This window comes from Bubalus kerabau, chromosome 11 (assembly GCF_029407905.1).
Source record: "Bubalus kerabau isolate K-KA32 ecotype Philippines breed swamp buffalo chromosome 11, PCC_UOA_SB_1v2, whole genome shotgun sequence".
Lineage (NCBI taxonomy): Eukaryota > Metazoa > Chordata > Mammalia > Artiodactyla > Bovidae > Bubalus > Bubalus kerabau.
This window is the reverse complement of record NC_073634.1, coordinates 7,616,400-7,643,894: the sequence shown is the minus strand read 5'-3', so window position 1 is coordinate 7,643,894 and position 27,495 is coordinate 7,616,400. Positions and strand designations below refer to the sequence as shown.

At 42.0% G+C, this 27,495-nt stretch overlaps 1 protein-coding gene across 4 annotated transcripts in view; it reads left to right on the top strand.

The window, feature by feature from the left end:
* The window catches only part of REV1 (REV1 DNA directed polymerase), an 82,833-nt gene that overhangs the window by 5,735 nt on the left and 49,603 nt on the right, over window positions 1-27,495 (top strand). For all 4 annotated transcript variants that reach the window (XM_055539435.1, XM_055539436.1, XM_055539434.1 and 1 more), the window contains exons 2-3: window positions 13,883-13,943; window positions 15,307-15,433. In XM_055539435.1, coding sequence (XP_055395410.1) covers window positions 13,893-13,943; window positions 15,307-15,433 — 178 coding nt within the window. In that variant the 5' untranslated portion in view covers window positions 13,883-13,892. The remainder of the gene's footprint in view (window positions 1-13,882; window positions 13,944-15,306; window positions 15,434-27,495) is intronic.

Here is a 27,495-nt window from a genome sequence, read left to right as displayed (position 1 = left end):
GAGAAAAAAATGAGACCCAGAGAATTATTTGATAATCGAGGAGAAATAGAACTAGAATCTAGGGTTTTGTTGGGATTTTTTTGTGTGTGTATTTAAACTCTAAAGCCATTTTTTCGCTGGTACTCTAAATTTCCCCCTTCATCACCGAGAGAAAGACCACACTGTATGTTTAGTATCTTAGGTTCAAGAGGGTAGAGTTGAATGGTATATTCTGCCATATGCGTCTGGGATGGTTTGAGAAACTTTTTAAAGACCAATGTGGTCTTATCCTTAAAAGATTAGTTGGGGATGGGCATAAAGTTAATTATGATGTAAATAGTTTTTGCTTGAGTCCAGTATATGAGTAGGCAAAATGTTGCTTATTGTTCTCAATCATGCCTGATCAGAATCAAGGCTAAAATGAGCTCTTGGGAGGTTTAATCAGAATATAATAGCTGAATTTCACATTTTCTAAATTTCATCATGGAACAACAGACTGGTTCCAAATAGGAAAAGGAGTACGTCAAGGTTGTATATTGTCACCCTGCTTATTTAACTTATATGCAGAGTACATCATGAGAAACGCTGGACTGGAAGAAGCACAAGCTGGAATCAAGATTGCTGGGAGAAATATCAATAACCTCAGATATGCAGATGAGACCACCCTTATGGCAGAAAGTGAAGAGGAACTAAAAAGCCTCTTGATGAAAGTGAAAGAGGAGAGTGAAAAAGTTGGCTTAAAGCTCAACATTCAGAAAACAAAGATCATGGCATCTGGTCCCATCACTTTATGGGAAATAGATGGGGAAACAGTGGAAACAGTGTCAGACTTAATTTTTCTGGGCTCCAAAATGACTGCAGATGGTGACTGCAGGCATGAAATTAAAAGACGCTTACTCCTTGGAAGGAAAGTTAATGACCAACCTAGATAGCATATTCAAAAGCAGAGACATTACTTTGCCAACAAAGGTTCATCTAGTCAAGGCTATGGTTTTTCCAGTGGTCATGTATGGATGTGAGAGTTGGACTGTGAAGAAAGCTGAACGTTGAAGAATTGATGCTTTTGAACTGTGCTGTTGGAGAAGACTCTTGAGAGTCCCTTGAACTGCAAGGAGATCCAACCAGTCCATTCTAAAGGAGATCAGTCCTGGGTGTTCTTTGGAAGGACTGATGCTAAAGCTGAAATTCCAGTACTTTGGCCACCTCATGCGAAGAGTTGTCTCATTGGAAAAGACTCTGATGCTGGGAGGGATTGGGGGCAGGAGGAGAAGGGGACGACAGAGGGTGAGATGACTGGATGGCATCACGGACTTGATGGATGTGAGTTTGAGTGAACTCCGGGAGTTGGTGATGGACAGGGAGGCCTGGAGTGCTGCGATTCATGGGGTCACAAAGAGTCAGACACGACTGAACGACTGAACTGAACTGAACTGAAACTCCATCATTTCTACACTTGAGATTTAAAATGCTTTTCATTGAATTTCTCAGTTTTATCTTATAGTAAACTTTATATGACTTACTGGCCAGTTATTGATACTTTAAGCCTTTCAGAAATTTAAGCTGAACAATCATGAATTTTAAAAATATTTTAATAATTTCTTCTTTAATATTTTTGAGCACGGAACCAAAAAAGTCCCTTTTTGTAATGCTTTAGGCCTTAAAAGGGCCTCCCTGGTGGCTCAAGACGGAAGACCTGGGTTCGATCTCTGGGTTAGGAAGATCCCCTGGAGGAGCCTGGCAACCCACTCCAGTATTCTTGCCTGGAGAATCCCCATGGACAGAGGAGCCTGGTGGGTTACAGTCCAAGGGGTCACAAAGACTCGGACATGACTAAGTGACTAAGCACAGGCCTTAAAAAGTGCTTTCACTCGACTTTTCCTCATTTAGCCTCTGTTAAGTCCTGAGACGAGGGGCAGGGCTGTATGTGCTGTTTTATGTGCACCATGTGGTTTTGGCTCTTAACATAACAGCCCAGCGCTGGGGCAGCCAACCTGGCGCCACAGGTTAAGGGCATCAGTCTCCCTTTTTTTCAGATGCCAGCTGCAGGCTTTGGGGCTTGCAGGTCTTGTGACCACCTGGCCCCGTATTTGGGAGTTCCATTGCCCCCTCGGATTTAATCATTTGTTAGAATGACTCACAGCACTCAGGAAGGTGCTGTACTTAGAATTGACATTTTATCATAAAGAATACAAGCCGGGATCTGCCAAATGAAGAGAGGCGTGGAGAGATCTGAGAGGGTCTCAGACCCGGTGCTTCCCTGTCCTCAGGACTCATCCTCCTACCCCTCAGTTTGTGATTACCAGGGAAGCTTACCTGCATCTCAGAGTCCAGAGGTTTTATTGGGTTTTTATTACGTTGGCACGATTGATTGAATCATGGACCACAAGGTCGAATTTCATCTACAGAGCCCTCTTCTTCCAGGAGGTCAGGCTGATGGCATGTGGCTCAGAGCCAAGCCTCTAATCACTTGGTTGGCCTTTCCAGTGTGGCCTCCCCATCTTGAAATAAGGGGCCACCTGGGAGTCACCTGTTTATATAAAAGACGTGGTCCTGGAGGTCCACCGTGGATAACAAAGAGACTGCTGTCAGCTGTGAAATTCCAGGGGTTTAGAGTCTCCCAGGAACCTGGGACAAAGGCCAGTCAGAGTCTTTCTTAAAGAACAGTAGCTAAAGAAGTGCAAACAGATGCACTGTTGGTACAGCTCTGCAGTGGTAACTTGGAGATCTCCAGTAGAACAGGCTGCATTTGAATATATTTATGTATGTAGAAAGATCCCCTTCTATTGAAAAATAGCATTTTCTCTTATGGAAATAATGACATTTGAAACCTGGGTTCATTTGAGTTAAGTACTTTATATAAATTGTGTTGTAGGTAGGGTTATAAACTACATGCCTTTTGGTATTTTAAAAGCACGGTAATTTGGACTCTAAAAAGTTTACTCTTGGTTTCTTTTTGAATTTGTAATTTTAATTGTAGGTTATTACTGTTTTTAGCTGAAAAGAGACCTAAGTCTGTGACCTGGGATTCTTGCTACTGAGGGGAGGTGGTGGTGGTAGAGTTGTAAAATCTTGTAGCCACTTAGTTGGCACTTTGAATTTTAGATCTTGAGTTGAAGTTGCTAGGTTTACAGTGTTGAGGGTTAATTTTTTGGCATATTATTTATGCCCAATGGAACATCTTATTTTTGATTGTCCCTTAAAGGTTATTATATCCTCTTGGAGCTCACTGGAGGATTTCTCAGAAATAGAATCTGTTAACACAGGCATATGCTATGCTATGCTAAATCACTTCAGTCGTGTCCGACTCTGTGCAACCCCATAGATGGCAGCCCACCAGGCTCCCCCATCCCTGGGATTCTCCAGGCAAAAACACTGGAGTGGGTTGTCATTTCCTTCTCCAATGCATGAAAGTGAAAAGTGAAAGTGAAGTCGCTCAGTCATGTCCGACTCTTAGTGACCCCATGGATTGCAGCCTACCAGGCTCCTCCATCCATGGGATTTTCCAGGCAAGAGTACCGGAGTGGGGTGCCATTGCCTTCTCCTAACACAGGCATAGAACCTAAATAAACTGTCTTGAGGAAGATTTCTAGTGTCTTACGATGAACACAGTAGCTTGGTAAAATGTCCTGTCATCCTAGAAAGTAGTGGAGTTGTTTGTGGTTGTTTTTAACATAGGGAATTCTTGTCACAAAGCAAGAGAAAAGAGGCCAGAAAGTAATGCCGTGGCTGTTTCTAAAACACTGTTTTCACTTGCAGCTGTGTTAACATAAGGGTTTGTGAGAGAAGAGGTTTGTGGCCAATGGAGCTGATAGCAGATCTAGACTCAAGTGGGCCTGCCTTATTCTTGAACTGCGGCCACTCAGAAGGGCTTGCTTCTGGTGTGTGTCGCATGTCTGCCGTGTGAGTTGGGAGTTCTAACGCTTTGTGTGGGTGGCAAACATGAGCTCTTGGTCTAGAGGCGGCTCAGGAGCCGGACCCTTGCCCCCGCATGCAGTCATTGCCTCCTCCATCGTTGATACTCACAGGTTCAGTGGTTCAGAGGGTAAAGAACCTGCCTACGGGTGCAGGAGATTAGGGTTCAATCCCCGGGTCAGGAGATCCCCTGGGGGAGGGCATGGCAAGCCACTCCAGGGTTCTTGCCTGGAGAATCGCATGGACAGAGGAGCCTGGCGGGCTACAGTCCATGGGGTCACAAAGAGCTGGACATGATTGAGCGACGTTTTTCTTTCCTTCACTTTCACACAGGCAGGTTGAGACCTCAGATGACCCTGAGGGCCTGCTGCTCTGTCCCCTCCCCGCCTTGCGCATCTGCCCCTGGCTCTGTCCTTGTGTCAGCCCCAGGATGTTGCCGTGAACAGCTTTTTTTTTTCCTTGAAATCGCTCTTTCATTCCCCTAGGCCTATTAAAATCTTATTCGTTGCCCTCAGCTCAGATCTGCCTTTTCAGTGAAGTCTTGGATCTAGTCCCCAACAAGAGAGCTACCTACTGCTGTCTTCTTGGGGGTCCGTTGCTTTTTGTCGGTGCCGCTAATGTTGGCTCCAGTATTGCAGGTCTGTGCAAATCTTTTTTCTCTAAAAGATAATTTTGACTTGTGGTTTACACTTTATTCATCTTGAAAACTGCAAATTACAGTAAATATTCAGTGAACATGGAGTAAACTATTGGCTTAGACCTGGAATCTGGGGGGGACAGGGGGAAGGCGAAGGACAGGAAAGATCTTGTTACCCATAATCTAAGCCAGACCGCCTCTTGCTGAGCTGCGCTTACTCTGTTGTGAAGGTCTTTCTGCTGGTGCGCGTCGTCACGGCATTCTTCCTCCTTGGTACTCTGTGTCAGTACCTCGGAACTCCGCTGCACTTGTCTCTGTCCTGTGACCACTCTAGGTGCACTGTAGGCAAAGCTGGTGCTTTTCAAAGCCTGTGCCTCACACCAGCAGCGTCACCGTTCCCCTGGAGCTTTTTAGAAATTCAGGTACCTGGCCCCACTCCTGACCTGCCTACAAAGTGAGCAGCTTGCAGTTGGGGCCCAGCGTGTGTGTTAACACGCCCTCCAGGAGCTGCCGGTGAAGCCCCAGTGGGAGCACAGGCCGCCCTCTTCTCTGGCGGGACGCCCTTTGTTCTCCGGCTGAGTTCGCCCCTGGCCTTGGGAGTCCTTGATTTACCACAACCTTGAACTTCCTCCAGGTGTCCGTTTGGCTTTCCTGTGAGACTGGAGCTTCTCCTTAGTGAAATCACTCCTCGCTGACTCTCTTTTCTAAAATCATATCATCTCCAGAACATTCTTTTCCTTGGTGGCTTGATCCCTACTTTTGGACATGCTGACTTTGAGAAGCAGGTGGGACCTCCTAGTGGAGATACTTAAATGAGCAGTTGTAGTTCACCAAGTAGAGGGAGGGCATTAGGAAACCAGTTAATGTTGCTACACCCTTGAAAACCAGAGGCGGCGGTTCTTTGTACTTTTATTACCACTGTGTCTTCATTTCCTTTTCCTTCTATGGAAATCTGTAATTACAGGGAAGAAAATTATTAGTGATTCTTTTAGAACACTTTGTTTTCAAATGACTGATTTTGTTAGATCAGTCATTTGCGGGGGGAAGGAAATATATTTTCATTGTTGTGACTAACCAAGAGGATAAGAGAGAAATTTGTTATATTGAATGGTTTGAGATAGAAAATTTGCTTTTAGCAAGATCAGCCTCAAACAGGACATTACAAGTATCTGTTACCCATTTTCAGTTTGAATACAGATTTCCCCTGCTGGCTGAGTAGAGTGTTCCTGTGAAACCTTTCTTAAGCTGAAATGGCCAAAAGCAAAGAAACAGTTACTGCAGGACTGTCTTGCCAACGGGTGCAAAATATAAACTGAGATGAAGTGCAGATGCTCACAGACCCAGTGGCTCGGCCCACCACAGTGGGGGCTTGACGCCGTGACACCGCGCGTGGTTCCTGGAGAAGGCGCTGGGCAGTGCACACGCTCCTGGTAACGCTCCTGGGTGCACTCTCCCTTGGTAACAGGCTGCTGCAAAGCAAGCCAAATGCGGCTTTTGCTTTCCCATCTTTTTATAAAAGTGAAAATCCTCTTGGGGTTTCTTTTGGTTAGCAAAAACATGTACTGATGTAGGTTTTTCATAAGAGTAAAGTGGTGCAAAATAAACTTTTGAAAAAAGGGGGCGAAACCTGTATATCCATAAATTTTAATTCTCTATCTTATTGCTTGTCTCTCTCTATTTCTGTGTAGTTTATTGAAATAATTGCTTCTGAGTCATAATACCCAAACAGTGAAATGTAGGTCCATTCCTTAGGGTGCAGGGTAGCAAGGGACCAGGGTGCGCGGTTGTGGCCGAGACTTCGAGCAGAGTGATGTGGGCGATGACAGAGGATTGACAGCTCTCTGCCCTGATGGCGGCAGGGCATAGCTGATGGGCGACTGCTTGTTTGAGGTCATTGAGGGCCCAGGTTCCTTCTATTTTCTTAGCCATCCCCTGTCTTTGTTCTGTTGGTTGAAGCTCGGTCACCTCAAAGCTGCATTCCCAAAAAGAGTAAACAACTTCTTTTCAGAAAAAATGGCACAGAGTTTTGTATTCATTACTCTGCTCTCATCTCACCGGCCAGAGCTTAGTCACATGGCCACTCCTGATTCATAGGAGTTGAGGGAATAGAGCCTCCCTTTGCAGCCCTGCTCACCGCTAAGATGGGTTAGGAGAGGTGTTCTTTTACTAAAAGAAAGAATGAATACTGGGAGGCTGTTGTCATTCTGGCACTCCAGAGCTTGGGGGTCCCCAGAACCACCCTCAGGGGCAGTAGCTCACCGGAAGGACTCAGAGCTCTTGGGAGCTGTTGCGGTCGTCGTGGTGGAGACTTACTGCAGTGAACAGATGCAGGTTAAAGCCGGCCATGGGCATGGGCCACACAGGGGAGTTCCACGTGGAGCTTTGGCTGCACCGCTGGAGTCTGAGGTGGGGTGACTTCTGTTAATGGCAGTTGACAATACCCACGACGTACTGCCAACCAGGGCAGCTCACCTAGTGGCCAGGGTTTTTATTGGAGTTTGGTCAGATAGATGAGGTTGACCTTCTGTCTCTAGCCCCTCAGAAGGTTAGTGGCGCGTGGCCTGAAGCCTCCACCGTAAATCTTACTGTTAGACTACCTGAAGTGGCTGTTAACCCTCAGGTAAAAGGAGAAATCAGCAGGGCAAGCCAGGGGCAAAGGCCAGACCTCTCACTGAGCAGGGTTCATTACTTACTGTTAGAGCCACATCTGTGCGCAGCCTTCGTTTCCTGGACGAATAAACAGAGTAGCATGATACGTGTGCTTTCATCGTAAAAGCCTTTTTCATAAATGGATAGATGCACAGAATCATAATTTTTAAAAACTGTAAGAGACTAGAGTTGGTCAGGCCCCCCTCTCTCCACAGATGCAGGAGCTCCTGGCGGCTTGAGGCCAGAGAACCAGCTGCAGGGGCGCTGTTCCTGGGCCTCTGCCTCTCGTGACCGCAGACACACGGTGGGGCCTGGATGCAGGCTGTTCGTGGGGCCCGGTTCTCCCTGCAGTCCTGTCACCAGTCCAGCAGCTGCCGTTTCTGACCTGGACGGTGCCAGAGTCGAAGCATCTCGTGTTGTGGAACCGTGTCAGGCTGGTTCAGTTCAGTGGGAGTGCTGTTTTCAGAAGTTTGTTATGTTAATAGCATTGTTCATTTCTCCATGCGAGATTTGGAGACATACATTTGTACAAGAAGAGTGTGGTTTTGCACCACAAACCGGCCATGCATACTTACCAAACATTTTAGCCCTTTTACCTAGAAGGCGCCTATGTGTGAAATAATCAGTATTTGGCCTCCCTATTCCATAGATGTATTGTCGAGATAAATAGGAGATGTACAGACCTCCTTGGGAAAAGTAAGACACTGTGGAAATGCAGTGGTAAGATACACTGGTGTGTTTAAATTTTTAACATTTAAATTTAAATAACAATTTAGCATAACATTTAACATAACATTGTTCAACATAACATTTACATTTCAGTGTTAAAAATTTAAGGAATACTGAAGAGGAAATAAACAGTGTCAGTCAACAGGTGTTTTTTTTTTTTTTTTAAGAAGGTGGGAATGTGATAATTTTCCCTTCCCTTTTTTGCTCCCTGTAGTTTCAGTTTTTTGCAGTAAACATACAGTGCGTTTACATAGAAGGAAAAACTGTTTTTGAAAATGGATGCCTAGCACAACTGAATACAAGCAACCTGGCAAAGTGGTGTATAAACACAGACCATGAATTTGGAGGGCAGTAGAGAACGCCTTGAGAAAAGACAGATCAGGCCCACTTCTTGAAAAGGCAAATGGACCCACACGTATAGCTTGTTGTCTAGAAAATGCTCTGTGTACTGTAGCCACTTTTAGTGGTGGGTTAAGGTTTTTTCAAGTCTGTGTGTTTGGTGTTGATCAAACTGATATCTTATAGTACAGAAATTGTTTCATTGTACATTAAAATAACTGATAATAGGAAAATCTTTCAGTGTACTGAAGGTGAAGAGACCAGGTTAAAAAAAATGTTTTTAAGAGTTCTGTTAGATTAAGAGTAATATCTGTTCTAAATATCTTTTTAAATGTATGAAATACATGCTGTGTTAGAATATAAACTGTCAGCTCAATTTAGAATCCCTAAAAGCCAGTATTAGGACTTCCCTGGTGGCTCAGATGGTAAAGCTTCTGCCTCCAGTGAGGGAGACCTGGGTTCGATCCCTGGGTCAGGAACATCCTCTGGAGAAGGAAATGGCAACCCACTCCAGTACTCTTGCCTGGAAAATCCCATGGACAGAGGAAGCATAGTAGGCTCCTCAGTCCATGGGGTCGCAAAGAGTCGGACATGACTGAGCAACTTCACTTCAAAAGCCAGTATGCGGTGAAGACAAAAGAGTGTTACAAAGACATAAAAATGCCCTGCACATAGTTATTTGATTTTTGTTTTTAATACATTGGTGAGAGTCTCTTCAAAGTCGCAATCTGACTAATGTGTAGGTGGGTCTAGAACAAGGTTCTGCTTCCCTGGGTTTTGAATTCCAGGAATCTCCATTGTGCCCTTATAACCTCAGTGATCTGAGAATGATCATAGCCTTAGACAGTGAGGGTCTCTATGGTTGAACAGAAACAAAACAAAACCTCAAAACAGCTCTTTGGTGTTGAAGCCTTTCCCATTTAAGGACAAGCGAGAACCCGTTGGAGCTACTAGTTGAACTTCGTAGTGACTGTCCCATCTGCTTGTATTGTGAGGACAGTACTCGGTGGTGGTGGTGGCGGTGTTCATTTGCTTAATCCCTGTCCTTCACCATCTCCCAGAGCTTGCTCAGACTCATGTCCATTGAGTTGATGATGCCATCCAGCCATCTCATCCTCTGTTGTCCCCTTCTCCTCCTGCCTTCAATCTTTCCCAGCATCAGGGGCTTTTCTAATGAGTGGGGTCTCTGCATCAGGTGGTCAAAGTATTGGAGTTTCAGCTTCAGCATCAGTCCTTCCAGTGAACACCCAGGACTGATTTCCTTTAGGATGGACTGGTTGGATCTCCTTGCTGTCCAAGGGACTCTTAAGGGTTTTCTCTAACACCACAGTTCAAAACCATTAATTCTTCAGCACTTAGCCTTCCTTATGGTCCAACTCTCACATCCATACATGACTACTGGAAAAACGATAGCTTTGACTAGATGGACCTTTCTTATCAAAGTGATGTCTCTGCCTCTTAATACGCTAGCTAGGTTTGTCATAGCTTTTCTTGCAAGGAGCAAGCATCTTTTAATTTCATGGCTGCAATCACCACTATCTGCAGTGATTTTGGAGCCCAAGAAAATAAAATCTGTTACTAGTTTCATTTTTTGCCCATCTATTTGCCATGAAGTGATGGGACCAGATGCCATGATCTTTTTTGATTGTTGAATGTCGAGTTTTAGGCCAGCTTTCTCACTCTGCTCTTTCACCTTTATCAACAGGCTCTTTAGTCCCTCTTCACTTTCTGCCATAAGGGTTGTGTCATCTGCATATCTGAGGTTATTGATATTTCTCCCGGCAATCTTGATTCCAGCTTGTGCTTCCTCCAGCCCAGCGTTTCTCATGATGTACTCTGCATAGAAGTTAAATAAGCAGGGTGACAATATACAGCCTGACGTACTCCTTTTCCTATTTGGAACCAGTCTGTTGTTCCATGTCCAGTTCTAACTGATGCTTCCTGACCTGCATACAGGTTTCTCAAGAGGCAGGTCAGGTGGTCTAGTATTCTCATCTCTTTCAGAATTTTCCACAGTTTGTGGTGATCCACATAGTCAGAGGCTTTGGCATAGTCAGTAAAGCAGAGATAGATGTTTTTCTGGAACTCTCTTGCTTTTTCGATTGGTTCATGCAGCTCTTTACTGTTTTCCTTGCTGTGTGTGTGTATGTTTTTCCTGTATTTTTGATCTTCCATCGAAGAGGATTTTCTTTCTACCTAAGGGATATACTTTCTAATTTTCTTTACTATGCTGGTGACATTAACCTCTTTTTATTTGCCTGAAAAAGCCTTTATTTCATCTTTCCTGGCTGAATTTTTCTCTGGGTGTGGAATTCTAAGAAATCGTTTTCTTTCGGCACTGTTGTCTTCTGGTTCTGTGTTTCTGTGGAAAAGAAAGCTGTCTGTTTCATTACAGTAGTTTGAACGGGATCTCTTTTTCCCACCCATGACAGTTTTTAAGACTTTTTTTTTCTGTCTTTAGTTTTTCATAGTGTCACTATTACATGTTTAGATATAGGTTCTTTATTTTTTTTTCCCAGTTTGGGACTCACTGGGCTTCTTGAATTTGTAGTTTGATACCTTTAATCAGTTTTAGACTATGTTTTAGCCATTGTTTCTTTAAACATAACTTCTCTTTTTCCTCTTTACCCCCGCAATTTACTTAAATTAGACTTTCTTGTGTACATTCTGTGTCTCTTTCCCTTCTGTCCATATGCTCCCTATCTGGACATTTTCTTCTGACTTATTCCACTTATTCTTTGTTTCCTTTTTTCTGTTCATTACATTCTTAATTTCTAATATTGTATCTTTTCACTAGAGAGTTACTGTCTAGTTATTTCTGATATTTTCCAGTTCTTTACCAATAGTCTGAAGTTTGTCTTTCCCCTCTTTGAGCAGAGTAAACACGACTACTTTAAAGTCTACATTAATTTCCTTTCATAGAGTCTGTGTAGGTCTGTTTATTTTGTTGTTTCCTCTTGGTTCGTGTGATCGTTTCTTGGTGTGCCTCGTTATCTTTATGTGCCAGATACTGTATCTGCAAGCTCGCGGGTAGACATACATGAAGTTTAGGCAGCTGTCTCCTCAGAGCATCCACATTGCCTTCTGCCAGGCGCCGTGGGGCAGCCCCGGGTCACCTGGGTCTGCTCTGAGGCTGGGCTGACCCCGGGCAGGGTGCCCTGGGCTGCCTGCCTGCAGCTGACTCTGACACTGGGCCCTCCGTCCAGATGTGGAGAGCCGTGTCCCAGGACGACCCTGAGCCCCCGCTGGCACTCCCTTACTCACTATGTGTGCTCAGCCAGAGGGGAGGGTCTCCCAGTTTGGGGAGCTGATGTGACGCAGCAGCTCTCCTCTATCAGCTGCCGAGTCTTGGCACAGTAATTTTTCATTATTTGCTCGGCCTCCTGTGCCTTGAGGCTCTTTTTTTAAACAATGTTTTGTCTAGTTTTCCTCTTTCTCAGCAGGAGAGTCGGTCCATATAACCAGGTTTACTATTTGTCATGGAATTTTTTTCAAAGTAGAATTTGAATGTGTAAAATGAAGTGTATTTCTTGTTTCCTTTTCCCTTTTCTTGGTTTTTATTGAATCCTGGGCCAACAGGAGTTTGCTGTACATGGGTCAAATTACATTTTTGAAATTTGATGAAATTACCTTTTTAGCCCTTCATTGCTTTTCATTTTCAAAACTTGGTCTGGGATAGCTTTACTTGGGAAGAGGGAGAACCTTTAAAACTTTTCTTTGAAGAAGTTTTGTGCAGTGAGATCTCCCGCATTAAGCCATCAATACGGATTTTCATATTGACTTCTTTCAATGAGGCTTTTAAATGGTCAGGTGAATTAAACTTTTAAAATGTGTTATTTCCTTAAACTTAGCTTCATTTAGCAGATTAATGGTTTTGTAAAATTTTTGTTAGTATTCGTTCTTAATGTACAATGACCAGAATGCCCACACTTTTCACTTGTAAGAGCAGATGTGTGGAGTCAAAGTCAAGAACTGTGTGGTCACATTTCCCAGACTCCTTTAAGATAGAGAGAGGTCTTGGGGGAACAGACTGGACAGAGTGAGCCTGCTGAGACCAGAAGAAGTATTAAACAGCACGGATGGCTGTCCTGGGACTCCGGGTGAACACACGCCCTTGCTTGTCAGAGACAGAACAAACAGCCCCCTCCCCTCCTGCACCCACAGCGCCTGGTCAGGGCTTCCACTTTGCCGCCTGTTCTCAGAGCCCTTTCCGCCTGCCCCTGGTCTCCCTGTTGGGGTTCACGCTGAGACCATCTCTGCATGTCTTTCAGGTGCCTTTTAAGTGTAGGCAGTAAAAATCATAATTAGTATAAAGTCAGCAAGTAGATATTATAAATCCTATATATACTAAGAAAGAAATATTTGAAGGAAAATATCACGTGATATATGTGAATAAAGTGTGGCTATTTTAAAATGTTATTCAATAAAAGATTGTTTTAAACATATCAGAACCAGTTTAACTTGGATAACATATAAGACTTCTCCAGTGGTATATGGTAACCATTTGGTATTAACCTATATAGTTACTAAAAGAAAAAAATGGAGCTCATATTAATTTTGTGAAGGCTAATGCAGTCGTATCCCACCCAGGATGTAGCTGTTTGAATTAGAAGAATTTGACTCTACAAGGAGCTTCATGTGATGTCTGCTTTGATTTATACGTTTATCACTGCTAAGCCAGTTGACACTTGAGATCAGCCAGTTTGGTGGCTTGATGGTATGGTTGGTCATGTGTTCCCTCAAGGAGAATGCCAGATTTATTAATTTATTATCAGTGATAATCTTTCTACATCATGTCCCTTAATTACGCTGCTTTGATTGACTTCTTTTAGGGTTTTTGCATAATAGATGAATTATACTGGGACTGCACTCTTTTTTGGTGTGTGTGCCTAGTCATATGACTGCACTTCATATGACTGCACTCTTAAGTATGCAGTATGTAATAGCAAAGATAGAAATCAGGGGAGTTCCCTGATGGTCCAGTGGTGAGACTGCATTCCCGATGTAGGGGGCGCAGGTTCAATTCCTGGTTGGGGAACTAAGATCCTGCATGCCGTGTGGTGTAGCCAAAAAATAAAGTAATAATTAAAAAAAAAAATACAGAATTCAAAAGCCATATTTTAGGACAGTTTATGGAGGGAAATATTTTAGGTTCTTTTAACACTAATTAATGTTAACAAGTAAGCACAGTATGTCAGTTGGATTTGGTGATGCTTTATATACGTGGGTGTTAGGATTGATGCTCAGAAATGCATAAAAGTTTTTCCTGTTAAAATTGAAGGGATTTCCCTGGTGGTCCAGTGGTTAGGACTCCGTGCTTCCAATGCAGAAGATACGAGCTCATTCCCTGATCAGGAAACTAAAATCCCACATGTGCACGGCATGGCCAAAAATAAAAATTAGTTGTAATTAAAGTCTGATATTTCAACTTGATATATCTGCAAGGAGTTTGGGGTGAAGTAGGAGAATGATACGCTTTGGAAAAATTTCCTCAGTATTATACTTTCAACTTTAATGAATTGAACATTTGAATTTATTTTACTTTCTCATTGTTCTTGATATTGAAGTATAGTATCAATTAGTAGTACAGTTTGTTAAGAAATTGAAGTATTTCTTTTTTCTTCCCCCCTAATACAGAAGCTCCACCATGAGACGAGGTGGATGGAGGAAGAGAGCTGAAGATGACTGGGAAAAATGGGTGTGTTTTAAAGAATAAAAATAATTATATTGAACTGTCTAGGTGTTCTTCATTCTTCTTTTAGTTTATAATGTGGTTTAAGGTCTTTTCTAAATTGTAAATCGCTTTAGACACCAACTCTTTGTGTGTATTCACAGTATATTGAAAGCTTAAACTTTGCGAAATTTTGTCCTGAGGAAATAAATGTTCTAGTGCACAGAATTTATTATATCATCATTTTATCCAGATTTGCTAATAATCCTAGAAAACAAGAAAACATAGACATCCAGTAACAGGGGATTGGTCAAGTAAGTTATCTTCTGTAGCGTAGAAGAGTATGTACCCATCATATAGCTGTGTGCTGATCTGGCAGGATGGTCTTGTGGTATAAAGGAATATTACATGTGATCCTGTGTTTGTAAAACTTCTTGTGTTCTGAGGCACAGAAATAAGCTTTAAAAGTAAGATCCCATAATGTTAGCAGTGAATGGATCACAGCTAATTTAAAATTTCTTTTTCTGGGAAAAGAAAAAAAAAATGTTTAATGGCATGTGATATTTGAATAATCAAAAACAGTATTAAAGTCATTTCCATTTTGGGGAAAATATATACCACTTCTAGATATCTACAGTTTTACTTTGAAGACTTTATAAATAAAGTAAGATTGATAAGTCTTAATAGATTTAGCATATTGTTGCAGTGTTCAGGAAAGGTATAGCTTTCTAAAAGTCTTTAGCAGACATAATAATCTTTTTACATTCTTTTTTTAGGTTGTTGTTATGAATTTTAGTACTACTATCAGATTGATTAGATCCAGAACTTAACCACTGAATTGCTTATTTTATTCTTATCCACATGTATGGGCAACTGTTGGTTTGTCAACAGCCTAATTTTACTTTTAAGTTTTTGTTGTTAAGCTTACTATACAGAGAAGATAGTGGAAGCCAGTCTAAAATATACTCTAACTGACCACTTGTCAAATTTTAAATTGGTTTAAACTTTGGCATAATTTCTGTAGATAAGAGCAATATTCTGTGATATTACACTTATTCTAGACTTACCTTTTCCCTCTTTTAACATAGCACTTACTGTTGTAAGAATGTGATAGAATTTTTCTTTAATTGGAGGGTAACTGCTTTACAATGTTATGGACAGAATTATTAAAAATTCAGTTAACATAAGTCTCCCTTGACCTGCCTGTTGTATCACCTTGAATTATGCTTTATGTTATTATTATGCCCTATGTCATCTTTGTATGTTGATCACTATCACAGAGTAAGGTCTTTTTTTTTTTTTTTTTTTTAATTTAAATTTCTTTTTAAAATGGGGAGGTGGGAAGGAAATAAAAACTTTTATGATTAGTTTACCTTTTCTTGAATTCTAGGGTGGGTATATGGCCGCCAAGGTGCAGAAATTGGAGCAACAGTTTCGATCAGACGCTGCTATCCAGAAGGACGGAGCTTCATCGACGATCTTTAGTGGAGTTGCCATCTATGTTAATGGATACACAGGTTGACTGCATCTTAAACTTTTTATTTATCTCGTTTTGCTGTGTACCTTTTCTTAGGATTGGGGTGACTTGTTTTAAATTCTGTTTTTAATTATTTATCTTGCATATAAAAAAGATAGAAGTAAGACCCTCTGCTTAGATACTCCTTCCTCACGCTTCCTTTCCATCTCACCTCTGCTTATTTTAATTTTTATCAAAGCACGTGGTTTTTTTTTTAAGTCAGATGACGTTAAAATGAAAAGTTGTAGTCCTCCTGTTTAAACAGCTCATCACACGTATGGGGCTTTGTAAACTGTGAGCATCGAAGAGGGGGACCTTGTAGGGACCATCCCCTGGTGACTCTTCAGCTGTAATTGTCCAGAGGCCCTTTGGGGCTGGTGGGGGGCAGTGGAGCGGGCATCGGGTTCTGACTATCCGGCCTTTAGACAGGTGTAAGCCCAGCGGCTGGGATCTGGCTGCCCGCAGGAGAGGTGAGGGCCCAGCTCTCACTGTTGAGGAAGCAGAGTCTCGTTTACTCTCGTGCTGTATTTTTCCTTCTCTGTGTCCCTCCTTTCCTCCTGCTGTGCCTGTTGTCATTGAGTCCAGTGTCTGGAAGGGACCGGGTGGTTTTTCTCTGTGAGTTGGAGAGGAGATTGAGAATTTTAATTTACAATGTCAACCGTCAGCTTTCTGTTGTACCGGCCATCCAGGAGCCCCCTTTTCCTCTCCACTTCTTAGTTGGTTGTTAGCTCCTTGTTTTTAAGGTCTCCGTGAACCACTTCCCTTTGGTTGTCCCTTGTCCTGTTCTTGGTGGGGGTGGCTTCTCATGGTTCTGTGGGGCTGTGGCTCCTTGTGTTTATTCACATCTGGCATTTATTGGATCTTACTGTAGTTGCTGGTTTACTAGATAGGAGCAAGAGCTCCATTTCCACATTTCATTACTCTGGTGTCCTTGGTGCCCCTGCAGTGATGTGTGTAACGCTTGGGGTGTTTGTTGATTAAAGTTAAGTTTCAGTTAAGCAATAATGTTGCCTTGTTGCATTTTATCAGGCATCACTGACAGTTTCGTCTAGGAATGCTAACTCAAAACCGGTGCTGCTGCAACTTTGGGAAAATTCACATGCAGCTTTTCTACATAGGCATCTTAGAACATTCAAACTCTACAGACTTTGCTGAGATGCATTATAAAAGACTACAGATGTTAATAAAAAGACATAAACATAACTTGTTACATTAGCCAGTTTTGGAAGTCCCCAATTTACAGGGGCACCCTTATTTACATTAGAGGAAGAAAAGGGGATGCTTTGTGTGAGGGAGAAGCAAATGAATGTTGTAGCGGTCACTCCCATGGGTGAGAATGTGGAATCCCAATTTACTTTCATCACTGATTTGTATGTGACTATAAGACATTTTCTCGTTTGGACCTTTTATTATCCCTGTCCTTTCCTTTAAGATAGGGATAATAATAATAGTTTTTATTCTTGGTTTTGTTAGGATTACATTATAATTCCATAAGTAAAGTTCCATTAAGTTGACTTTTTTAGGGACATGCAAGTTGTGGTGGTATAATTGTTTTTATAAAAATTTCCACTTTCAGTGACTGCTTTGCAGCTTTATAGATGAAACAGAATCTAAGACCTCTGTGATGACTCAGCAAGTAAAGACTAGTGCTTTGGATTCATTGAGACAGTGGGCATACTGTGTGATAATGTTGACTCTTACGCTCTTCACGGACTGTAACTCATATTCCAGGTTTCCTTGATTCCTTTAAAGCTCCCCGTTCTGCCATCTGAACTTCTCTTTGGTGACCCCCATCCCTTCCAACATAATTTTGAACTTGAATTTAGAGATAAGATCCCCCATCTTCTGGATACTCTGCCTCTGTTAACTTATTCTCTCTTCTCTTTTTCCTCCCAAACAGCATCTTTTCCCTTCTAAGTTCACTTCTTTGCTTTCCAATTTTTTTTTTTTTTAATTAAAAATGTTTTTGACTATGGGTTCACACACAGAAAAAATACAGAGAGAAACCATGGCTCTTGTCCTCTTTTCCACAGTGTAATATCTTAAAAAAGATAGCACTCTATCAATCAGGATAGAGTATGGATGATACGGATACAGTCAAGATGCAGAACATTTCACACAAGGATCCTTCATGCTTCCCTTCTGTAGCCACACTGCTCCTTCCTTAAGCACCTGGGGACTGCTAGTCTGGCCTCCATTCATGTACTTTTTCAATTCAACAATGTTACATAAATAGAACATACAGTATGTTACATTCTGGAATTAATTGGCTTTTTTTACTCAGCTTAATAGTCTGGAGAGTTATCCAAGTTGTTGTGTTTATCATTAGTTTTGTCCTTTTTATTACTGAGCTGTATTCCATGGTATGAGTGTTTCCACAGATTAACCTTGACCCATTTAAGAATGTCTGGATTATGTCATCTTTGACAGTAAGCACTCATGTATGAGTTTTTGTGTGAACATAAGAGTGCAGTTGCTGGGTTATATGGTTGTTGCCTGGTTTTTGGTTTTTTTTTAAAGAAGCTGCCAAACTCTTTCCCAGGTGGCTGTATGATTTACATTCCCACGAGCAATTTATTGGCGATTCAGTTTCTCTGCATCCTTGTTAGGATTTAGTGATTTCTGTTTTAAACATTTAATAGGTATGTAGTGATATGTCTTTGTGGTTTCAGTTTGTGTTCCAGTTGCTCCACATCCTCGTCAGCATTTTGTAAAGACAGGCTGGGTTTTCTGTGGTTTTAATGTAGGTGTTCTGATGGATGTGCATCTCTCGATGGCTTTCGTCTGTGTCTGCTGCCGCTGGTGGTGCCCAGCCTCCTTTCACGGGTTACTTTGCCGCCTGCCGATCCTCTTCAGTGAAGTGTCCGTACGTGTCCTTTGCCCGTTTTCCAGTTGAATTGCTTGTTTTTTTTACTGTTGGATTTGAGAGTGCTTTATATATTCTCGATACTACTCCTTGTCAGATATGTGGTTTGCAAATATTGTCTCCCAGTCTGTGGTTTGTCTTTCTCGCTCTTCACACAGTCTTTTGTGGAACAGTTTTTTATTTTGATGGGATCCAATTTATCAACCTTTACTTTTATGGATTGTGCTTTCAAGTCAAAAGTCTGCTTAGTCCTGGATCCTAAAGATTTTCTCCTGCTGCTGCTGCTGCTAAGTCACTTCAGTCGTGTCCGATTCTGTGCGACCCCATAGACGGCAGCCCGCCAGGCTCTGCCGTCCCTGGGATTCTCCAGGCAAGAACACTGGAGTGGGTTGCCATTTCCTTCTCCAATGCATGAAAGTGAAAAGTGAAAGTGAAGTCGCTCAGTCGTGTCCGACTCTTCGAGACCCCATGGACTGCAGCCTACCAGGCTCCTCTGTCCATGGGATTTTCCAGGCAAGAGTACTGGAGTCGGGTGCCATTGCCTTCTCTGCATTTTCTCCTAGTTTTTTCTAAAAATTATACAGGTTTATGTTTAATACTTAAGCTCATGGTCCATATTGATTATTTCTGTTTTCTGTGACCTGTGGATATCCACTTGCTCCGGCACTGTTTGTTGAAAGGCTATTCTTCATCCATTTTGTACTTTTCTCAAAAATCAGTTGGCCATATTCGGGTGGGTCTGTTTCTGGGTTCTGGGTTCTGTCCCGTTGAAATACGTGTCTGTCTGTTCACCAGTGCCACCTAATCTTGATTATGGTCCTGTATAGTAAGCTGCAGTATCAGGTATATTATTGCAGTTTTATTCTTCTTTGTCAAGTTGTTCTAGCTATTTTGTTGAGCCTGTGCTTTTCCACATAAAATTTAGGAGAAGTTTTTCTGTGTCTACAAAATAGGTGCCTTGCTGGGATTTTGATAGGAATTACATTAAACCTATAGCTCAGTTTAGGAGGAATTGACATCTTTGTTAAGTTTTCCAGTCTTTAAACCTTTCATCCCATTTTACTCTATGTTGATTAATTAAGAAATATATTTTTTATGCTGCTTGTGTGTTAGGAATTGTGTTTGAACAGAGATGACAATGGTGGAGAATATGGATTTTGTGATGATAAAAGTCAATCTCTGAACAGCAGATACGGACAGAGGCGAGTGGTGGCGGCCCAGACTAAAGTGAGCCTTCGAGGTAGAATGGGCTTTTAAACTGGTTTTGGATAAACCGATGTTTTCTAGATGAAAATGGGTAAAGGCATTCTTGTCCTAACCCTCACCTGCGTTTTCACCTTGACATTCTCTAACTGTGGTCAGCAGGATTATTCTGATACCTTAGTTCGGTCTTCGTACCTTGTTGTTCCTCTGCTGCTGCTCATGCTTTCACTGTGACGAATAGCTCCTTGCCTCACTCTGTAAACTGGAATCATATTCATTCAGATTAATTAGATTTCCCTCCTTCCCTAAGCTGGTCCATTGTATATACATTTCAGAGCATTTTGGCTAGAAAACAGAACACCCGAGTTTTGTTTTGTTTTGTCAGGCTTTTACATGTATTAAGTTTTGGGGAGTCAGAAAGCCCGTTTTGTGTAGTGACCCCTGGGCCTCCATTCAGCTCTTCCTCCTCTGGGTCTTGATCATTCAAGCCTTGGTCAGATGTTACCTTCTCCAGGAGACTTTCCCTGATCAGCCTTGTCTAAAATAAATTTCTTATCTCTTATCCAGCTTTATTTCTCTTCATAGAATTTACTTGCACTCCAGCTGGTATTTTTCCAACTTCCTTTCTGTCTGCCCAGTGCAGCCCTGGTGGGAGCCCCAAGGGCTGGAAGCTAGCGCAGCACATTGGGAGATCTCAGTAAATATTAGCTGAGGGTGTGAATGAGTGACAGAGTGTCATGCTTGCACATTAGAATGTTAAAATGTGTTCACTTGTATGCTAATTCAACTCCATTTTCTTAAGTCTCTAGGTTTTAAATAAGACGCTGGCCACACTCTAGGCTTCAGTTCAGTTCAGTTCAGTTCAGTCGCTCAGTCGTGTCCGACTCTTTGTGACCCCATGAATCTCAGCACGCCAGACCTCCCTGTCCATCACCAACTCCCAGAGTTCACTCAGACTCAGGTCCATCGAGTCAGTGATGCCATCCAGCCATCTCATCCTCTGTCGTCCCCTTCTCCTCCTGCCCCCAATCCCTCCCAGCATCAGAGTCTTTTCCAGTGAGTCAACTCTTCGCATGAGGTGCCCAAAGTACTGGAGTTTCAGCTTTAGCATCATTCCTTCCAAAGAAATCCCAGGGCTGATCTCCTTCAGAATGGACTGGTTGGATCTCCTCACAGTCCAAGGGACTCTCAAGAGTCTTCTCCAACAGCACAGTTCAAAAGCATCAATTCTTTGGCGCTCAGCTTTCTTCACAGTCCAACTCTCACATCCATACATGACCACAGGAAAAACTATAGCCTTGACTAGACGGACCTTTGTTGGCAAAGTAACATCTCTGCTTTTCAATATGCTATCTAGGTTACTGGATTGTAATCTCTGGGAGACGGGCCCTGGGTGTGTTTATCTTGGTGAAAGCTTGGGTCAGCTAGTATTTCAGATCTATGGAGCTGTAATTGCTCTTCTGTGAGGTTGGATCAGGATAGTTAATATGGAAAGAAGTGTTTGGGTAATTTTCTGCCTTTTTCAGTAGGTGGATCAGAGACCAGGTTTGGGGACTTTGGCGCTACTGAATTCTGTGGAAAAATGGGGCAGGCAGAGACATTCTGCAAATATGACTGCAAAATAAAATGGGAATATACACATAAAACAGACTGACGTTCTAAGTGGTAGAGATCTGTTTGAAAACTGTACCTTAACGTTGATGTTTTCTGAGCATACAAATGTGACTTAGGGACAGAGTCCATTTAATGCTCTAATTCTTTTGAAATGAATGCCTTCCAGGAGTTATTTTCTGTGGATACATACATGCTGTCTCCTCCCATTTCCTGTGGAACTCTGATCTTGTGAATCCAGGAATGGAGGAATTTAACCTCCTATGTGGGAGAGACTTACTGTGTTAGTTTATACCATTCCCTGTAATTTTGCCAGAGTCTGAAAGGTATTTGCTCCTATTAGAGGTTCTTTGGGCTTTTGAAACTTTTCTTCAGTTTTTGTTTGGTTGAGTGTATGTGGCTTTTAGTTGACTTTGGTAGTAAGTCTGATGCACTTGCTGAGAAGAGGGGTCAAGAGAGTAAGCATGGTTACTGGAGAAAGTAATGATGGACAGGAATCAGAAGACCAAGGGTCTGCACAGTAGTTGCGTGATTGTGGACACATCCTCTCATTCCTCAGCAGTAAACAAAATGCTAAATTATCTTTCTAATTTATAGCACTGTGAGACTCAAATGAAATATTGAAGGGTATTAACTACTGTAAGACCACAGGAGGTATAAACAGCTATTGGCTTACTTCTTTCTATCATGCATGTGACACGGCCAATATTTAGTCAGGCTCTTTGGATGTGCAGAGTGAAATGGTGTACATAGAGACTGTTTTCTCAGTAAAGATCAGAGAAAACGTTTGTACAAGATTTTAAAATTTGCATTTTTGTGTAGTCTAATTTATCTGCTTTTCTTTTTGTTGCCTGTACTTTTGGCATTGTATCTAAGAAGTCACTGCTGAGTCCAGTGTCATAAAGCTCTTCCCCTATGTTTTCTTCCCAGAGTTTTTATAGTTTTAGGACTTTCATTTAGGTCTTTAGGCCATTTGAGTTATTTTTTGTGTATCAGCAAATGTGTTGGGTTTTTTATTTATTATTTTTGGCTGCGCTGGGTCTTTGTTGCTTTTTTTTTTTTTGCACAGGCTTTCTCTAGTAGTGGCGAGCAGGGTCTACCCTTTGCTGCAGTGCGCGGGCTTTTCATTGCAGTGACTTCTCTTGCTGTGGAGTGCAGGCTCTAGGCTTGTGGGCTTTGGTAGTTATGGCCCACGGGCTCAGTAGTTGTAGCCGGAGGGCCCTAGAGCGCGCGGGCTCCAGCAGTTGTGGCACTCAGGCTTAGCTGCTCCAGGGCATGTGCAGTCTTCCCAGACCAGGGATTGAACCCATGTCCTTTGCATTGGCAGGTGGATTCCTGGCCACTGCACCACCAGGGAAATCCCCAAATGTGTTTCTTATTGACCCTTTTCCCCCACTAGTTTTGTCTGTTCTGACTGTCACTACATAATCAACATTTAAATAGTGTACCTTGATGTTTTTGGTCTTCATTTGATGAAAGTGCATTTTTTGTACCTTAAGTTGGTTTCTGTTCTTTTCATTAGCATGTGACGTTTAAAGCATTCCCAGTACCTCCGTAAATAAAACCTGCGCAGAAGTCATGCTTATCCAAATTATCCAGAACATGCTTGTTTTTGTGGTTTTGGTAAGAATAACATCGCAGTGACAATAATCTTCCGAAGAACGTGTGATGCCAAGCCTATTGTTGAATTCCAATTTTGGAATCACCAGTAGTAAGGCTTGAGTGAGATAGAGTATGAAAGTGCATGACTGACTAGGTGTTGCATTAATGTGAATTCTCTGTCCTCAGTTCTTTTTATCTGCTTATGATTATAAAACAGGAAATGACAGTTTCATTTTATTCAGCAGAGAGGTGGTGTGTTTTAATCAAATTGATATATATATATATATGTTGGTGCTACTAGAATGGACACATATAAAGTGTCTGCTGACTATAGGAAAGAAAAAATATTTTCAAGTGTAATTCCTACTGTGGTCATGTGTAAAAATGTTCCCTTGTTATTTTGTGCAGGAATTATGTATTGGGGCTTCCCAGGTGGCTCAGTGGTAAAAGAATCCACCTGCCAATGCAGGAGACACAGCTTCAGTCCCTTGGTTGGGATGATCCCATGGAGGATGAAGTGGCATTGCCTGAGAATCCCATGGACAGAGGAGCCTGGCTGGCTACAGTCCATGGGGTCACAAAGAGCTGGATATGACTTGGCAACTTAGCATGCATGAATCATGTATTGAGAACACATACTCTTATTTCAGGATATGCCAAGTATTGTGTAAATTGCTGTTAAGACATTTTGTTAAATGGCTTAGGGAAACTGTCAACTAATCTTAAATTTCTATATCAAATATTTAGAATTATTGCTAGTAAAAGTCGTGAATTCCACGATTGCCCAGTTGCTTTGTTAGAGGTTTTCTGAGCATATTGCTCATATATCATGATAGCTTCTGCCCACCACTGCCTTGCCTCATAGTGAAGCTGGAGTTGAAAATAATAGGTTACACTTTTCAAATATGTCTTTGATCTTCTGGCTGGTATTTTCTTTTAATTTGTTTAATTTAGTTTCTTTTTTGTTTTTTAAGAGTTCTTTTGTTTATGTAATTTTTGGCACTGCTGTGTCTTTGTTGCTGCCTGGCTTCTCCCTAGCTGTGGAGAGTGGGGGCTGCTCTCTCGCTGCTCTTCGAGGGCTTCTCCTTGCTGTGGCTTCTCTTGCTGTGGAGCGTGGGCTCTACTGTGCATGGGGTTTGGTGGTTGTGGGTCCCAGGCTTTAGAGCACAGGCTCAGTAGTCGTGGTGCACGGACTCCCTTGTTCCACCGAATGTGCAGTCTTCCAGACCAGGGGTCCAGCCATGTCTCCTCCATTGGCAGGGGGATTCTTTAACCCCTGAGCCACTGGGGAAGCCCTACTGGCTGATATTTTAGTGGACAGTTTGGGAGTTGATGTTGGCAGTCCAGGGTGTGTGATGATATACATATAAGCACACTTAAATATATAATGCATACGTGTATAGTAATGGTAATGTTGATATATTGCTTATTGAGGGAATAATATAAGTGAAGACCCCTTGAATCTTTGATCCCCTTAACAAATACTATTTACATGCAATAGTGTCAGATGTAGAACTTCCTTTATAAAGTACAAACTAAATGAAGCAGGAGTCTGGAAAAAACATATCATAAAAGATGGTGTATTTTAACCAGGTCATTACTTTTTTCTTTTTGTTTGTAGAATTGACTTTGTAATACTGATTTTTGTTTTCCTTGGTGGTATTTGATGTAATGGAATGTGAGGCAGTGATAGAGAATTTGTCCAAAAGCAAAATAAATTCCTTATACTTTAGGTCTGAAAGGAATATTAGAGATCATTGGTTCCATTTATCCCATTTGACCTTCATCACACTGAACCACAGATGGTAGGAAGCCTGTGTGGGGGTCATCCAGCTAGTTCTCACAGCCAGGCTAGCACTCAGGACTTCCCACTTCTTGCGCTATTTGCCCTGTACCACATTCTATTGCCATGAGTAGAGACCTTGCTTGCTTTTAAGTACTTTCTGTTGTGTGATGTTAAACTTCTTCTGTTTTGTACTTGTTACATGTATAAAGCATTATAGTTTATTCGATAAGCAGGATATGTCAGTTGTTGACCTACCTTTTATGATGTCTTGCTAATTTATTTGTATTTTTTCCATCATTTACATTATTCTGCTTTTTGTTCCTTTATCTGTTAAAACTGGGCATAATATGACCTGCTTTGCTTTTAGTCTCCAGATTTTGTTTGCTGGAGATAATGGTTTTAGTGTCTAAAATTGTATGATAGCTTTGTAAGGGATCTTAACTATCATCCAGTCTCACCTCTCATATTGATTCTTCTAGTCTGAGAGCATGACACGACTGAGCGACTTCACTTTCACTTTTCACTTTCATGCATTGGAGAAGGAAATGGCAACCCACTCCAGTGTTCTTGCCTGGAGAATCCCAGGGACGGGAAGTCTGGTGAGCTGCCGTATATGGGGTCGCACAGAGTCGGACACGACTGAAGCAACGCAGCAGCAGCAGCAGCAGTCTGAGAGCATGGTGCGTCTTCCCATCATTTCTGTCATCTTCAGTTTCTTTCATCAGCGTCTTACAGTTTTCTGAGTACAGGTCTTCTGTCTCCTTCAGTTCAATTCAGTCACTCAGTTGTGTCCGACTCTTTGCGACCCCATGAATTGCAGCACACCAGGCCTCCCTGTCCATCACCAACTCCTGGAATTCACTCAGACTCACATCCATCGAGTTGGCGATGCCATCCAGCCATCTCATCCTCTGTCGTCCCCTTCTCCTGCCCCCAATCCCTCCCAGCATCAGAGTCTTTTCCAATGAGTCAACTTCACATGAGGTGGCCAAAATATTGGAGTTTCAGCTTTAGCACCATTCCTTCCAAAGAAATCCCAGGACTGATCTCCTTTAGAATGGACTGGTTGGGTCTCCTTGCAGTCCAAGGGACTCTCAAGAGTCTTCTCCAATACCACAGTTCAAAAGTATCAATTCTTCTGTGCTCAGCTTTCTTCACAGTCCAACTCTCACAGCCATACATGACCACTGGAAAAACCATAGCCTTGACTAGACGGACCTTTGTTGGCAAACTAATGTCTCTGCTTTTCAATATGCTATCTAGGTTGGTCATAACTTTCCTTCCAAGGAGTAAGCGTCTTTTAATTTCATGGCTGCAGTCACCATCTGCCGTGATTTTGGAGCCCAGAAAAACGAAGTTTGACACTGTGTCCACTGTTTCCCCATCTATTTCCCATGAAGTGATGGGACCAGATGCCATGATCTTAGTTTTCTGAATGTTGAGCTTTAAGCCAGCTTTTTCACTCTCCTCTTTCACTTTCATCCAAGGATCAAACCAGTGTCCCCTGCACTGCAAGGTAGATTCTTAACCACTGGACCACCAGAGAAGCCTTTATTGAGAGTTTTTAAATTACTGATTCCATTTCAGTGCTAGTAATTGGTCTATTCGTGTTTTCTGTTTCTTCCTGGTTCAGTCTTGGGAGATTATTCCTGTCTGAGAATTTGTCCATTTCTTTTAAGTTGTCCATTTTATTCATATATAGCTGCTCACAGTAGTCTTGTAGGAGTCTTTGTATTTCCATGGTGTTCATTTTAACTTTTTTCATTTCTGGTATTATTTGTCTTTATGATTTCTTTCTTTTTACTAACTTCAAGTTCTGTTTGTTCTTCTTTCTCTAGTTACTTTAGGTGTAAGGTTAGGTTGTTCATCATAAAACTCTTACCAAAATTCCTGTTAAGGAAACATGTTTCTTCTTCTAAAGACCCAAACTCACTGAATTAGTAATTCTAATAAAAGTACTCATTTAAATGCTTGGATTTGTATTATTTGTGCTTAAAGACAATCTGTTGCTTGAATAGCCAAGAAGATACACAAGCTTCCTGTGGATATCACCTCCAGTAGCTGTTGCTATGGGAGGTGTGATGCAGAGTTTCCTTGCGGCTCAGCTAGGAGACCTGGGTTCAATCCCTGCATTGGAAAGATCCCCTGGAGAAGGGAAAGGCTACCCACTCCAGTATTCTGGCCTGGAGAATTGCACGGACTCATGCGGTCTCAAAGAGTCGGACATGACTGAGTGACTTTCACTTTCCTTTCCTTTTCTTAGGATAAAAATAAAAAGAAATAGAAGAGCTATTGAAAATAATTAGTTTAATGTGATACTAGTAATGCCAGTCATAACATAACTTCAGTGAGTCAGACATTTTTATGGGAAAGCATAAGCCACATTGATTCATATTTAAGATATTTTTCTGTAGTTTTATTAAGAATAAAATAATTTGAAACAGAATTGGGGATAAAACGGTGCTTCTTGGTTGGCAATTCTTTTTTTTTTATTTTGGTTTATTTTTTGGTTTTGATGCAAGTTCGTATTAGGAAACCAAATAAAATTATTTTAACTTTTCTTATATTTTCTTAAATAAAAGTTTAGATAGCTTCAGAGGAGTAAAGTCTAACAGGCCCTCCGGTAAGTCTGCCCATAGTAGGTGTTTTTAAACTGTGGTAAAAATCCCCACCGTTTCTAGCGCTGCAGTGTTGGCAGCATCAGATTCATTACCCGAGGCACCTGTCTGCTCTTCTGGGCATCTCTTGTCAGTAGGTGTTTTTGTTTTTGCTTTTCTAAGATTTTTTTTTTTTTATGTGGATGAGTTTTTAAAAAATAATTTTACTTACTTTGGCTGCATTGGGTCTTTGTTGGTGCATGGGCTTTTCTCTAGTTGCAGGGCATGGGGGCCCCTCTCTGGATGTGGTGCCCGGGATTCTCACTGTGGTGGCTTCTCCTGCTGTGGAGCGTGGAGTCCAGGGTGGTGGGCTTTGGTGGTTGCGGCTCCCGGGCTCC